The 15,910-nt window shown below is 34.3% G+C and overlaps 3 protein-coding genes across 3 annotated transcripts in view; 2 read left to right on the top strand and 1 right to left on the bottom strand.

Moving 5' to 3' along the window:
- Nucleotides 1-11,357, bottom strand: part of LOC119830521 (probable histone-lysine N-methyltransferase CG1716) — a 15,582-nt gene extending 4,225 nt beyond the window's left edge. The window contains exons 1-18 of the mRNA XM_038353613.1: nucleotides 11,200-11,357; nucleotides 9,184-10,912; nucleotides 8,930-9,058; nucleotides 7,718-8,017; nucleotides 7,223-7,313; nucleotides 6,668-6,823; nucleotides 5,995-6,215; nucleotides 5,585-5,730; nucleotides 5,337-5,461; nucleotides 4,838-5,187; nucleotides 3,999-4,152; nucleotides 3,213-3,616; nucleotides 2,666-2,819; nucleotides 1,941-2,085; nucleotides 1,379-1,492; nucleotides 985-1,088; nucleotides 593-766; nucleotides 6-70 (exon numbers count right to left, since the gene is read on the bottom strand). Of these exons, the coding sequence (XP_038209541.1) occupies nucleotides 6-70; nucleotides 593-766; nucleotides 985-1,088; nucleotides 1,379-1,492; nucleotides 1,941-2,085; nucleotides 2,666-2,819; nucleotides 3,213-3,616; nucleotides 3,999-4,152; nucleotides 4,838-5,187; nucleotides 5,337-5,461; nucleotides 5,585-5,730; nucleotides 5,995-6,215; nucleotides 6,668-6,823; nucleotides 7,223-7,313; nucleotides 7,718-8,017; nucleotides 8,930-9,058; nucleotides 9,184-10,898 (4,547 nt within the window). The 5' untranslated portion in view covers nucleotides 10,899-10,912; nucleotides 11,200-11,357. The remainder of the gene's footprint in view (nucleotides 1-5; nucleotides 71-592; nucleotides 767-984; nucleotides 1,089-1,378; nucleotides 1,493-1,940; nucleotides 2,086-2,665; nucleotides 2,820-3,212; nucleotides 3,617-3,998; nucleotides 4,153-4,837; nucleotides 5,188-5,336; nucleotides 5,462-5,584; nucleotides 5,731-5,994; nucleotides 6,216-6,667; nucleotides 6,824-7,222; nucleotides 7,314-7,717; nucleotides 8,018-8,929; nucleotides 9,059-9,183; nucleotides 10,913-11,199) is intronic.
- A 701-nt stretch (nucleotides 11,358-12,058) lies between these two features.
- LOC119830194 (signal peptidase complex subunit 2) lies at nucleotides 12,059-14,228 on the top strand. Its single transcript, XM_038353109.1, has 5 exons — nucleotides 12,059-12,215; nucleotides 12,439-12,504; nucleotides 12,657-12,790; nucleotides 13,146-13,298; nucleotides 13,951-14,228. Exons 1-5 carry the CDS (start codon nucleotides 12,198-12,200, stop codon nucleotides 14,132-14,134), a joined length of 555 nt encoding a protein of 184 aa, XP_038209037.1. The 5' UTR covers nucleotides 12,059-12,197; the 3' UTR covers nucleotides 14,135-14,228.
- Nucleotides 14,229-14,504: 276 nt separating this feature from the next.
- The window catches only part of LOC119829681 (glycerol-3-phosphate dehydrogenase, mitochondrial), a 13,494-nt gene continuing 12,088 nt past the window's right edge, over nucleotides 14,505-15,910 (top strand). Inside the window, exon 1 of the mRNA XM_038352312.1 lies at nucleotides 14,505-14,804. The gene's annotated coding sequence lies outside the window, so the exon portion shown is untranslated. The remainder of the gene's footprint in view (nucleotides 14,805-15,910) is intronic.

The raw sequence follows: 15,910 nt of genomic DNA, 5'->3' as shown, positions 1-15,910 counted from the left end.
CCGGCGACAGCCGCCGCTCCTCCGCCTCCGACTCGTCCGTTTCCGTCTCCGTATCATCCAGCTCCACAAACTGCGGGCGCACGTTCGATTATTCATACTAATATTGATACGTGATACGTGAAGCAAAGACATATCTACTCCTTTTTGTGTAAATTACGTGAACCGAAGACTGTGAAATTTGTCACCATTCGTTTATATGGAGGAAACAGTATACAGAATGCTAATTAGTAAAAATTAATCATCGACAATTATTTTGTTCACAAAAGGTCACCGACGTCCTTGGGGCTTAGTTATAAACCAATTTTGTAGTCCACGCAAGCGAAGCAAAGCAAAGCAGAGCGAACACAATGTTTAATTAAAGTAATCGACAACTTCGTGAATGGAACAAGTATATGCCTAAGTTTATGATTACATCAGCAAATGCTAACAAAAAGTCTTTATTCTTTTATTACAATATAATAATTAATTTATAGTTTAAACAGCCTCTCTTAATGACAACACAAAAACCAAATTCTTCCGAACGCCAAATTTGAATCTACAACACCCCGCCTGAATCTTAATTTTACAGACAACCTAACAAATTTCCACCCACCTTCAACTCCTTGAGGTCCTTGTGCGTGAGCTCCTTGCCCTTCCTCTGCTTGGCGGCGGCGAGCAACCGCACCTTCTGCAGCAACTTTTCACGTCGCCGCCGCAGCTTCTCCTTCGTCTGTTTGTACCTCTTCACCTCCATACGACCCGCTAGCTTGTCTTCTTCTGTGCGGGGCTGATGAACGATTGATATGTATAGATATTCTATGCTTTTGAATTTTTTCGGATTAGTATTTCGGTTAATATCTACATATTTAAGAAAGCCTAAATGTTCCAGTACCTTGTGTATCGAAAATTTGTAAATATTGGATTTAAAATAGATTTACACCTGAGGAACTTCGATTAAAAATGTATTTTCAGTAGATTTTATTAATAAACACAGGGAAAACTTACACTAATCGGCCTTTCAGTAACGAGTCCCGGCCGCCGCTTCCTCGGCTTCTCCGTGAGTAGCGCGTGGTCGGGGATCAAACCGTTTTGTGTGTCCGCTTTTATCACTAGAACAGTACAATCTTAATTAAGTTTTGAAAATACAGACTGTTTTGAAAATATTATTTTTAATTTATTTGTGTAATGAACAATTTTACTATTTTATTTGCATGGTACAATATAAACACTATCCATATTTCATCCTTATAGCAGGAATAATAAGCTGTCACTGTTTAAGTTTAATCACTGTCGAATATTGTTAATTGTTGAAGACTTACAATGTAAAGAGGGGGAATACTCTATATGACCTTAAACAACCTTGTCATTCGTCTCACAAATATATTTTTATGAAAATTACCTTCATATATGCCATCAACCCCTTCCACCAGCTTGCCCTTGACAGCCGCTCGTCTCACCACAGCTGTTTCTATCGCACTCATTGGCTCTATTTCGTCCTCTGATGAACTCTCGTCTGCAAAAAAATATGAAACAAACAACATTAACAACTGTTTTGCTTGTTAAATGGACTGTTAGGCATTATAAACAATGAATTATTAATTTACAGAAACAATAATCAACGAGAAAAAATGCCCGTCTTTCCTTACTTCAGTTAATGCACCCGTTAAAAATTCGACTTTATAAGCCATTTGTTATATCTGTAATGGAAATGTGTGAGCAAAAGCGAGTACTTGTCTGCCTTTCAAAAATTTCTATAACCTTTAAAATAGTGCTTTTTTAAGTCTGATATGTATGAGAGGATTTTATCCCTCAACACATTGGTAACAATTTACCTTATGTAACATGCATTGTTTATTCCTGCATAGTGTTATATCAACGATAGTCGTCTAAATTCGTTCACAGAACTAAGATGCAAAAAATTATTCAGATCAGTAGTTTTTTATAGAAAAAAGGAATCTTACCAGGCGTGGGTGGTGGCGGTGTGGGCGGTAACCACTGCGGCTGGCGCAGCTTGACGTGGTAATAGTAACGTCGCCCACGGTTATCCAGCGCACTTCGCCACATAGATGGCAGCACTGGCTCGGCATCCGGATCCACTCTGGCCGGCTGTGGAAAATTATTGGTTGGTTAAATAATTTATTGAAATATGACGTGTTTATATTATTCACTCGGGTACAAAATGGGTATAGGTAGTAAATTTATATTAAAGGGAATTGTAAGATATACATTAAGTTCTCTAATATATTTTAAGTTCTTATCAAAGTTAAGGAACAACACTTGTATTTAAAATAGATACAAAACAAGAGTCGGTCTAATTTTGTTTTATTAATTAATTATATAAGCTGACCCGGCAAACGCTGTTTCGCCTTACTCTAATCATTTAGGGGTATCAAAAATAGATATTGGCCGATTCTCAGACCTAACCGATATGCACACAAAATTTCATGGGAATCAGTCCAACTCTTTCGGAGGAGTATGGTAACTAACATCGTGACACGAAAATTTTATATATATAGAGATAGAGATAAGATAACAGACAAATCTGATGTACATAATACATATATTTAGAATAAAAGTAGGAAAATTTTCACACCGGGTTCGTTTGTAAATTTTGTCATCCGTAATCCGAAAAGAATTTCTAAGTAAATCGTGTTTTTCAAATGAGTGTGTGTGTAAGCGAGCTCACCTCGCTAGCGGCCGGTATGTGCTGCGCGGGCGGGGGCGGGCGCGCGTGCGGCGCGTGCGGCGCGTGCGGCGCGCGCGGCTGCGGCGGGAACGCGCCCAGCGCGCCCTGCCCGAACACGAAGCCGGGCACGCCGAACCCGCTCATACCCATCATACTGCATACAACAAACGTACTTGGTTTAATTTTTTTTTTTAACAACATTCACGCAAATTGTGGAGAGTGCAAAGTAAATGCAACCCCATGAAGCATTTTCTATCCAACCGTGTTGTCACAGAGTGCAATAGGCTACCCGAGAGTGTAATAATGGCACCCATGTTGAATAGTTTTAAAAATAAATTGGATGAACTAAATGTTTTCTTCAAATCATAAAATACACACGCATCAGCTTTTTAGCCGCTAGTGTGCTTAAATAAAATAATAATAATAATAATAAGCTACAAAACCGCCTTCAAATTATAAGAACTAGGTAACATTGAAATAGGACCACACGGGAGGCGCCTATTCAATATCATTATGTTAAAAATACAATCATATACAAACAACTTACTTGGGCTGTGGCATACAGAAAGGCTGTCCAGGGAATGTAGGGCAAAATCCAGGAGGTCCTTGAAACTCCCCATTGGGTCCAATCCATTCTGGGGGTATATCAGTTGGCATCATTCCTGGCATCATAGTTGGCATCATTAAATTAGGACCACCCATTATATTTTGAGGTCCACCCATCATATTCTGTGGCCCTGGTAACATATTTGGCGGACCACCCATAATGTTGGGCGCATTGGGCATCATGTTTGGCCCGTTTGGTATCATGTTTGAACCATTTGGCATCATATTCGGCCCATTGGGCATTATATTTGGTCCATTTGGTAGCATGTTAGGTCCGTTGGGCATCATATGTGGACCATTTTGCATCATATTCGGCTGGCCAGGAATAATGCCTTGCGGGAACATCTAAAAATTGATAATTTAATGAAATAATGCTGTTTATTTTTATATTGAGATATATATATATTTTTTAACTCATTGAAGTTGTTGGTAAAACCGCACCAAGAAATAATAACTAGGAAACCAGTCCAGGTCAGAATAAACTCCTTGGACTGATTTTGTTTTTTTTTTTTACATTCAATTCAATTGACATCCCATTTCGCATTTACAAATTCTTTTTATTTAAATTTTAAGTCATAATTCGAAAATACGAAACATGTCAACCGTTAAATGAGTAACCAGTTAATCTGCAGTAGACACAAATATGGACGAACTAATTGCCGCAATAGTAATTGTTACACCACTTCCTATATGATAATTCAATTTGCTCAAAGAGGATGATACAAACCTGCGCAAAAGAGTCCTGCGGCCAGAACGGCACGAACTGCTGCGTCTCCCGCTGCCGCCGGCTCTCGTCAGCGGCAGCTGCAGCTTCGGCAAATGCGCGCCTCCGTTCTTCCTTGCTCATGGGAGGTACCGCGGCTAACACGCGGTCTGACAGCCTGTATGTATTTAATGGTGTTGTAACGTCAACAGCAAACACATTGAGAAATTTTGAAAGAATAGAAAAAATTTGATCACGAGGCAGGATTCGAACCTGCGTATCTTGCCTAACCGTAGCAACGCCTAGCCTCTCGGCCACCCGTGATCCTGCCACAGTAATCGAATTTCTTCTACTCTTTCGGTTTCATGTGCCTAAGGGGCACCCCACGCCATCTATTGAGATGATTAAGAACCATCACAACCAATACAAAATATTATTTAAAATGATTACAATATTGTATCGATGGAACGCGGCCTTTGTTAAAATTAAGTTTTAGTTTTATAGCATTGAAATGCTTTATAAATCCTGCCTTGTGATCAAATTTTTTCTATTCTTTCAAAATTTCTCATTTATAAAGCATTTCAATGCTATAAAACTAAAAATTAAGCAAACACATTGTTTAAGACATTCAGATGATAATGTATCTACTAATCCTTACTAGTCGTTATTGCAATAGTAGGTGTTTACAACTTATTTTGTAAGATAAAACTATGATCATTATTAATATAAAAGCATAATTTTGAGGGAGTAGCTTATTTCATTCTATTGTTTTTAAAAAGATTTTGTTTTGCCTGTATTTAGAATCAAATGTTTAATAAACTGTACAATGTTTAAGGACACAAAAAAAAATATTTAGTATTAACCTTATACTTCGCCTTCCCTCCGGACTCCCTCTTCTTTTTCTCCTATCCCTGTCATCTCTTTCTCTATCTCTTTCACGGTCACGATCCCGCTCCCTATATCTATCCCTTTCCCTCTCCTTATCCCGCTCGCGTTCCCGTTCTCTGTCCCTTTCTCTTTCACGGTCACGGTCACGATCACGGTCACGATCTCGATCTCGATCTCGATCTCGATCACGGTCACGGTCCCGTTCTCGGTCACGGTCACGGTCACGCGACCCGCTGGAATCAGCAGCGCGTCTCTCGACATTCGCTTGACGCTCGTGCTCTTTCATTTGTTGTATGCGCTCTTTCTTGGGAATTTTAAATACTTCCTACAAATATAATATAAAACAGAGATTTAAAATTTAAAATTACACTAAGTATGACAATTAATTGTTCATTAGTAAAAATTAACTACAAAAAACAGGTGAAAATTATATAAAAATTGCATAATCTATTAACTTAGTAGTAAATAACTCACTTTTAAACTTGACCACCGCTCTAGCAGCTGTGTTGAGAGATCCTTAACTTTTTCGAGCATTGCTGCATTTTCCTTAATTTTATCACCATCTGAGGCAGGTCTATTCGCCAATTCTATTGGTAGCCCTATAAAAAAATATATTTCATTCATGTTACAATTTGTAAAGAATTATTTGCAAGAAACTTATTAGACATCCAGAAGAATATGAATACATGGTCTATAATAAAAAAGCAAAAAAAAATTATTACCTGTAGCTTCATCTATAAACACAGGTGGTTCAGGTGGCACTTCTGATGAGCTGAGCCACCTTTCTATGATGGTGAAGAAGCGCGTCTCTTGTACCATTGTCTTGTTCGGGATTGGTAGCCTGTCTACTGTTTGCAGCATTTCAAGCCTGTTTCAAAATTTTTTTGTTGGAATATTAAAAAGTCAACTTGTGGCATGACCTGTTCAGGTGTATACCTGTACAGGACATCTTCAAAGTGTATACTTTGAAGACATCATTGCTATATGTAAATTAATTTCTAATTTATGTTAACATCAAAAGAGATTATACAAAGTTTTGAATTACAGGCTTGTCTTCACGCTAATGCTGAGGACGGCGTTCACATGGGAATGTAGCGTTCGTCCGGGAATGTGGACACAATCGTTGACTCACTTGAAGTCGAGCGGCGCGTCCGCGCACCAGGGCGCGAGCAGGCGCAGCCCGCGGTAGTCGAGGAACAGCCGGCGGCACGGCAGGTCCGCGTCGCGCAGCAGCCGCAGCAGCGCCGCCTGCGCGCGCCGCGTCTTCGCGCGGACCACCGTGCGCGACAGCCGCAGCGTGTGGCTCTGGTTCTTCACGCCCGTGCGACTGAGCGCCTCGAGGTCCTCTTCGATCTGTGGATTTTGTGATCGTATTGATTATTATGCTTATTAAATATTATTAGAACATGGGCAAACAATAAATTTTACTAAATAACAGTGAAAAAGTATATATTATTAGACAATATGATATGAGAAGAAATTCGATAATTAATGATACTAAATAATAATATCAAAATCCATGCATGGTTTCTTTAGAAGATAGCCTAGATAGACAATGGGCAGGGGCATAGATCGACTTATACAATGCACTGATGATTATTTATTTGTTTAATTATGCTTTTGGCATATGGCCTATTGAAGTCTCATGTTTGTGAATAATTAATACTAATAATTCTTTATTACATAAGTTATAAGTGTCAGAAAAAAGGAATTGTTTAATAATCAAAATATTATAATAAGAGAGGCATTTTTTAAATATCGCTTCGTATTAAATATGATAACAATTAATATCAACATCAACTTACATCTGCATCTTGCACCAAGTCGGGTGCTTTGGGCTTGTATTTCCTTTCCCGTCGGGGTTTCCGTACTCGAGCCCGCGGCTGCTCCGCGTTCGCTTCCGTCGCCTGGGACTCTTCAGATTCTGTCGTGCCCGATTTAGAAGTTGATACATCTTCCTCCTGTAGATAGTGAAACACACAATTAATACTTTTCTATGGAAATAATAAGAAATATTAAAATAGTCCCGAATTTATAAAAGATTATTTTTTTACATCATTATTAGACATTTCAACATTAACATTAATGACAATAAATTATTTTTCTTACTGAACTAATTATGAAAATTAAATTAAACAAGATAATTGCTACAATAATCATAGGTAATGTAAAAAGAAAAATGTAATTTACCTTTAATCAATTTTGATTTTTCCCTTACTAATGATTTTTATGATTATTGAAACCTATCTTATAACCCATAAAACAATTCCTTAATCCACAAATGTAGAGAATGCCCCCTAATTTCTATTGAATTCTTAAAATATAACCCTTCCTGAATCATATACACCCAAAATACCGACCTCCTCATAATCCTCATCCTCCGAGTCCGGCTCCGCACCGATCCAGCCGCGGCAGTTGTCCGCGCCGCAGTAGCAGCGCTGCGCCACCTTGCTGCGTGCAAACAATATACCGTTACCACCACACCATACACACTGGAAACGTTTCACTTGTACTTATGAATACTAAACTATATTGATGTGGCAGACAAAGTCAGAACGAACTCATACAGAGTTCGTTCTGACTTTTCTATATCTAATCTTGAATGTTAGACAAGAATATTCATTTTTTTTTAATTAATTGAATGTAGACATATTTTTTATAAATTTAGAAAGTTCTTTTTAAAATATGTACCAGTATCCTATCAACAGTGTTATTTATAAAATAAACATAAACATAACAATAAAGAAAATCTATTATTATTTCAGTAAAATTCCAACTGCTACATGTAATTTTAAGCATTAGAAATAAACAAAAACATCATAACAAAAAAAAGACTAAATACAAGAAATGCTTACCCAAATCTCTGAAACTGATAGTCAAACGTAATTTCCTCGCCCACTGCAATGTCTCTTTTACTGAAGAACCCTATCCTAAGTTCGCCATTAACAGTCCATTTCTGAGTTTCAGCATTTGGATCACAGGAATGGTTGATGAATCTCGATATATTGCCTTTTAACGTCGCGTCGATCACCGTGTCTCCTTTTAACGACATGAAGTAGTGATGAAGATTGTTCTCGTCTGAGTAAGTTTGAGCTCTTTTGTAGAATTGCTCATAATCAAGCACTTCTCCCACATACTCCATAAGAAATTCGCCCCTATAAACATAGAGAAAAAACTAATAAGAAACAGGTTATAAAACAATTTTTTAAACTGAAGCTGTTCCAGAGACAAAAATTTACATATTATAAATTCCAGAAAAAATCTGCTATGAAATATAAAAATCTTTAAGTTATCTGTGTAAATTATTTAAAATCAATGCATTTATTTTTTATGGTACAATAATCAATTAAATATTTATTAAGAACTTGAAGACTTTAATTTTAGATTTTATAGCATTCAAATGCATTATAAATCATTTCTTTTTAGGGATAGATGGAAAGTCCCTTAGGCACATAAAATAAAGAATAGAAGAAATTCGATTGCTAAGGCGGGACAGTGGGTGGCCGAGAGGTTCGGTATTGCTCCTATGCCGCTGGCGTAAAAATTTTCTAATAGAAGACTCTTAACAAGTTTTAAAAGCAATTCATTCATTATAATAATTATGAAAAAAGTGTTTAAAGTAAACACTTTGTAATATTAATTATAATTATTACAAAGGGTTTACTTTAAACACTTTTTGAGCTTGGTTACGGAGAGGCTCAACTGTGAACTGGTGTTAAAACAGTCAGACTCTTTGCTATTTGTTTCTTATGAAATCATGTTATCCATTAATGGGTAAAATAGAGATATGTGAATATAATAAATAATTAGAATGTTAAATCAGTTCATATAAAAAAAAATTTGGTTTTCTATGAATATAGTTTGCTATTATATCCAGTTATAGTTCAGTATAAATAAATTAAGATACATTTATTTCAATTCGCATTGCCATATTTTATCAAATGCATGGGCATCACCAAAGATAAGATTGAATGTAGTATTTTTTATAATATGTTCTTCTGACAACTGCATTTATAAGCATAAATTATGTAGTCGAGTTAATTTTTAATTAAAAGGAACAAACTTACGATGGAATGTCTGCACTGGCCTCAACACCACAGCCCTTTTTATCTGCATAAAATACTTTTAGGGGTCCATTTTGCCTCTTCTGAAACCTTCTATTTGTACATCTATCTCCTACTGGACATCTTGAATTACTACAAAAGAAAATATTAAACTAAATAATAACTATTTTAATATATGTTATCACATCAACACAAAAGCATATATTATAAAAGCCCAGAGTAATTTAGAAATTTCATGTATAAAAATAGATAGATACCATTCAATCATAAGTAGTCTATTCAAACAGTCTTCTCCACAAGCAAGTTCACCACGCTCCAACTCCTCTTTGGTCATAAAACAGTCACAAATCATTTTCTTTGTATCCTTACTTATCATACGCTCACACATATACTCATTTTCCTCTAAATGCTGATATTGATTCATTCTTTCTTCTATAATTTTGTCATATGCCTCTTTGCTTAGTGTAACTGAACATTGTTCATCTTCTAATGACTTTTGATTTTCATCTACAGGAGGTAAACGTGGTAAACTTGGGCTGGCTAGTGGAGATATTGCAGGGGAATTGGCTCCCATTTCTAATTCACTTGATCTCCGCCATCTAGACTTTACTTTCACAGGCATTTCTGATGGTACTGGAAAAGTTGAAGGATTACTAGTGTTAGTTGGATTATTAACATCTGACGACTTATCTTGGCTTTCAGAACCCATTTCTTCTAGTTTCAATTTGGTCTGTGTTATCAAAGCTTTCTTCAAAGGTGTCTTAACTAAACCATAGCCTTTCGTCTTTTGCTTCATTGTACTTATTGTTTTAATTCTGCTTGACCTTCGCACACCAGATGGAGATGACTCAGCAGAGTCATTAGAATTGGTCTGAATTTGATCTGTTGCTCTTGAAGAATTGCTATCGTCAGATATGGTGGAACTTGGAGTCAAACTAGGATCAGGTCTCAGTAAAACTTCTGTATTGTCTTTGGAAAACTGCAGATCAGGTGTGCTACAAGGTGGAGTTTGATTTTCAGTACTATCTGAACAATCCATGGGTGAGTAGGGCTCTGATATTGGATGGGTGAGGTTAAGATTTTCAAAATCTTTCTGAAATTGGGTATCCTCTTTTTCATTTTTCTCATTTTCAGTATTTTCATCTTTTGGACTAGCAATATTAATGTTATAATATGCTTCTTGATTATCATCTTCTACTATTTGGACTATAGTTATTACTTCCTCCTCATCATCTCCATAAAGATGTTCATTTAATGTTTGCATCTGTTCAAGACTAGGTTGATCATTTTGAATAAATTCAGTCACATTTTGTTCTTGTTGTTGGTTTTCTAGATTATCAGTAACATTGTCAACATGATTGTCAGTGTTGTCACATGGTGGGTTCGCATCTTTAGGATTATTATCATTTTCAGGATATTCCTCAATTGGCAATGGAATATCCAAACTCTCAACGGATGGCAGAGGTGAGGCATCTCGAGAATTTAAGCTGTGTAGTGCTCTGTCTGGAATATTTAAAGGACTAGGACATGCCCCACTGTTAGTATCAGACTGTGTATCCACAGCAGCATTAGAGTCAGATTCCGAACTTACACTTGGATCTACAACTCTTATTTCAATGCTACTGTTTGTTTCGCTATCACTACCTAGGTCATACTTCTTTGTAAATGTATCATCATTGTTAAACAAACATCTATATTTGCCAAATTTCTTGTGTAAAACGATTGTTGGTACTGTCTCAGTAGTAGATGGTTTCACTGTGTTATCTGCGGAGGACTGTGTTTGTATTTCTGATTCTGTAGCTTCAGTACTAGCCGTGGCAGAGGGTGGTTCTTCTGTAGTAGGTGCCGTTGAGACAGCTTCAGCCGCAGTGGATGATTCGCCTTCGGTCAAAGTGTTCTGTGCGGCCTGTTTCCCGCGTCGGGCAGATCGACGTGAGGCGACGGTTGTAGCTGGTCTCCTTTTCTTAGCCATTTTTGGCAATCAACCTATAAAATTAACAGATATATGAACAGCGTGAAAGAAACATGCACACCACATCGCGTTAACAGTGACCTCCTTAGATACATGTTGACAATTGCATTATGTTGTTGCTATCTTAACAAAGCAAAAAAACAAAACTACATAAAAATAGTGCTGTTTGTTTGTTTGATAGTATACTCAAACACACGCCCAACGTTTACTAGTTAGAGCTATTGATATAGCGTAACCACCGGTCTAAATCGCCAATCGAGTCTCTTAGACAAAATTGTGATAATATAGCATTTATACATACCATAACTCTGTATACCACAATAGTTTTCTAAACTTATTTGGAACCTAAAAACGGAGTTAAATGTGTAAAATTATGTCACAATTGTAATAAATTTAATAATATTTTAATAAATACTTCATTTTTACAATCCATAACTTTTTTTAGTATCCATCATTAAAGTTGCCAGTAACAACAGTAATATTTTACATAGGTATCAAAAAAATCTTTTCAGTTATTAATAATTCTGTTTAATTACCAAATACGCAATTCGCATAATGTTTTTATAATAAATAACTTATACTAATACAATACATTTATATCTCAATATACTATTAATCTTAATAATTATTATCAATATATTATATATATATATATTTATACAATTTTAATATTTGCACACAGATTGTGACTTCTTCAATACGTTAGATGATTTCTGACTAATTTAATTATAAACTAAGCCAAATGTAAACGTATTTAGAAAAGCTTAATTACTTTTAATTAATAAACTGATTTAAAATCATTTACTTGACTTTTATGAGTAACTCAACATTTTTAAGGGATTGCATTTTTGTCAGCAGAATCTGAGTAAAAGAAGTGAATTTGAAACCTTAACTGTTTAATATTTCGTACAATAGTATTTTGCTTTTGAATAAACGGAGTTACCTAATTGAAATAATATAAAAAACGATCTCAAATCGTAAATAATTCCTGAATAAGTTGGTTCTGAATCACTTGTAATGTCCATTATCAAATTTAGTACATAAATATGGAACAGTGTGAGCATCAAAAGGCCAGAAGCCTCTAATTATCACAATTGCTTCTAAATTTACATATTAACTTCTGTGCAAGAAGCATAGAGCAGTTTGCTAACAATAAAAATCAAGTTGTCAAATGAGAATTGTCATTTGTCAAATTATAAAGCGTGAAACTGGAAAGCGGCTCAAAATACGTTCATATTGCTTTTTACGAAGTTTTATTAAATAAAATATCACATAAATATTCTTTTGAACTAAGTAAAAATGGTTGAATCTACGGAGGTAATATATTGCTTGCAATTTTCGCGTTTATTTGCAAAACACGACACTATAATATTTATGGAGTATGGACACGTCACTGTTTTTGTACTTGAATACAATTTTGGTTTATATTTTATCGAATACTATTACCATTATATTCTATATTTTATTAATTGACAGGAAATCCATTTCATTAGTTAACTTTCCTAATTATAATTGCCGGATTGCTTTACTTGTCTTTCAGCCAGTAAAAATAAACAAATGGGATGGAGCAGCAGCAAAGAATGCCATTGATGATGCGATAAGAGAGGTATAATCTAATAAATAATCGTTTAAATATCAATTGTAAATTTATGGTTTCAATAAGTCTACCTTCACAATCATCACAATATAAGAAATGAAAAAGTTATATTTAATTAAATTTTTAATGTGTCTATGTTGATTAAGTTCTCTCTATTGTAGGTTTTAACTGGAGATCTGAAATGTAAGGAGAGTTTTGCTCTTATTGATGGAAGGCTGTTCCTATGTGCATTGGCAGTGGGTGTAGCTTTGTATGCTTTGCTATGGGATTATCTGTATCCTTTCCCTCAGTCGAGGTAAGATCTTATTTTAAATAATTAAAATTTGTTAAAGAATCATACCATATTAGATTAATGCTATATGATGTACCATTAACTGTTTAATAGGTATAATAAAAATAATAAAATAATTGAAGTAAATGGTATCTTATGCAAGTCAATGAAGAATAGGATTGATTCTTTTTTATGTCAAGAAATATTGTTTGTATTTACATTTTGATGTAAGAGTCAGGTAATAAACCAAAAATTAAATGCATGAAGTAATACACATGATATTTGACATAAAATTTAGATGTAAAGGGTTTTGCAAAAAAAAAAAACAGGCATTGGTATACCATTTTGTATGTTTATTCACCAATTTATTATGTTTCAGACTGGTACTCATTATCTGTGTGTCCTCTTACTTTATCCTGATGAGTATTTTAACACTGTACACTACATTTAAGGAAAAGGGAATTTTTGTTGTTGCCAAGGAAAAGGTTGGCAACAATATCAGAGTTTGGGAAGCAAGTTCTTATGTAAAAAAGTAAGTATCAAGATATTTGTGAAATGCAGATACTTTGATACACACAAGGACAAAGAATTTATCTCATAAATGCAAAAAAAAAACCTGGGTCCATTTAACTTTTAGGAAGCTAGAAAGCTAGGTATTTATATCACTGAAATTATAAGTGCAACCAAGATAGTGTTGGGCACTGGAAGTGTATAAATCAAGTCAGTTTCACGCTCCATTAGGTTTGAATTATTGATTTATTGTATGACTTGTGTTTATCTATATGTTTGCTTTCATCAGAATTTGTTTATTTTTATACTCTATTTTCTGTACTCTACAATACTGAGAATGATATTTAAATTCTTAGAATTTTTATAAGAATAAAAAAAATTAAGAAATATTATTAAAAAATCCTTAGGTTCATAAAACGAAATTTCATTCTTTTTGTATTCTTTAATGTTATTAGTGTTTTTCTGGATGTGAAATTGAGTTTATCAATTTATAAAGGTGGTAAGTTCATGGATTTTTATTGATGAACTATATTAAATTCAATTTCTATTCCAACCAATAATTATGTACCAAATTTCTAAAATACTTCTTGTTATGTATGAATAACAATTCTAAAATATTTTCACTTTTACTTGCATATTTTTTTATATTAAACATACGCTTTTTTTGTTAACAGACATGACGACAAATATAACTTGGTGATTTTAATGCGCGACTCTACCGGTAAGAGCCGTGAGGCCTCTATCAACAAATCGTTCGCCAATTTCATCGACACAAACGGCACAGTGGTACAAAGTGTTGTTGCGAATGAAATCTCAAAACTCTACAACTCTCTCTCCTCTGAGAAGAAGGAAAAGTGATCTCATTCGCTCTCTTGCACGCATTTATTGTTCTTAAAAATGTTTAGTGAACCAAACATTTACTTGTAATGAGAAAAATAAAGTATGAAACAACTGTAGAGTTTTTACTTAATTTCCTATTATTGTACGAATAAAAATAAATTATTAATAGTTCAATATTGAATAGATGATGAGTGTATCCATACTCACATATGACTTGACCCTGAAAACTTTTATATACAACGATAAATTATGATTGCATAGAACTCTATAAAAAAGGTAGAGACAAAATTTAATGTCGTTGTTTCTTATACGAACAACTAGATGGCATTGCTAGCGAAGTGTGGAACGCTTTGTTCATGAGTCACAGCGGCGAAAGATCGAACGCATTACGCGACCATAGATAATCACTGTAGCTACAACCTCGCCGTAGGTGGGTCGGCTCAATGGCATTGTAATGCCTCGCCGCGATTCCACGATTAGCTAACATGTTACTATAGTTAGAAAATCATCAATAGTGTTGACATAAAGTAACTTCGTAATTAGAACTAGTGATGTGTTAATTGGATCTGTGTACACCTTGAAGAATCTGGATCTGATTTAAACTAGACCCTTAGTGTCCTTGTATAAATTTATTTATTTGTATATTTTAATGTACTGCTGATCAGCTGTTTGGAATATAACTTAAAAGGTAATTGCATAATATATTATATGATGCTCTTATGGTATAGGTAGGTTTATAAGAGCAAAGGGAAGACGTAATTGTAATCATTACTCTTAATGGCATATTTATAAAGAATAAAATAAATATGTGCTTTGATTATATTTTTTATTTTAATTATTTTGCAGATTTAGAAAAGATTATTGTTACATCAACTTAAACTAAAGAAATTTTATTTATTTTTTATAGAGGTCAGAGATCTATGTCCAATTAAATATTAATTTCAAATTTATTAACAAAAAAATCATAACTCTTTTTGTAAAATTTCTAATTAGGGAACTACGTTTATAATTCTGAAAATATTATATTCCTGATAAAATAATAAAAAATTGGTTCATTTAATACCCCTGTCCCGGTGTTATGACATCATACCTGCGCTCTACGGTACTTGAAGGTCAGACCTACGGTTATAATGACTCGCTTTTGTAAACTCAAAACTGTTCTTTAACAATTATTACCGCAAATAATATTTTATATAACCATTCACAATGCATTTAGATATAAATTTCGCGATAACACCAAATAACTGAGGTTTAAAAACAGTGGTTTAACATGTCAGTGTTAAGGTAAAGTTCACATAAACAGTCTATTGTATATTTTTATACGTTAGTCGTTTTGTGTGTAAAACAGCACAATCTTATAAAAAATCTCAAACTCACCGGGGTTCTTATTTTAATAACTGTAGTACCTATGACAAGCATTATCTGGCTAGCTGATTCTATTTCAGTTTTGGCCCCGATATAACATATTGTAGTTATAATATACACGGTAACAAGCTTCTTAGAATAGAATTAAAATTTTATTGGAAGCAATGCCATCCTTGTGTTACATTGTCATTACTTTGAGATATTTAGACATATTTCCTCATAGTGTTATGTATTTGATAATGATGTTTAATATTGTGTTATTGCCACATCTAACATCCTAATCATCGACGGTTTTTGAATTTTAGTTTCTTTATGTATTCACATTTCTACAATTATTATATCTAGGGACAACACAGCATTTCAATGCTCATATAAATTATTATAAATTGATAATACCAATTAATTAATGCTGTATTAATGACTAGATAA

Source organism: Zerene cesonia, chromosome 1 (assembly GCF_012273895.1).
Source record: "Zerene cesonia ecotype Mississippi chromosome 1, Zerene_cesonia_1.1, whole genome shotgun sequence".
In the NCBI taxonomy this organism is placed as follows: Eukaryota; Metazoa; Arthropoda; class Insecta; order Lepidoptera; family Pieridae; genus Zerene; species Zerene cesonia.
This window is presented reverse-complemented; position numbering and strand designations above follow the sequence as displayed.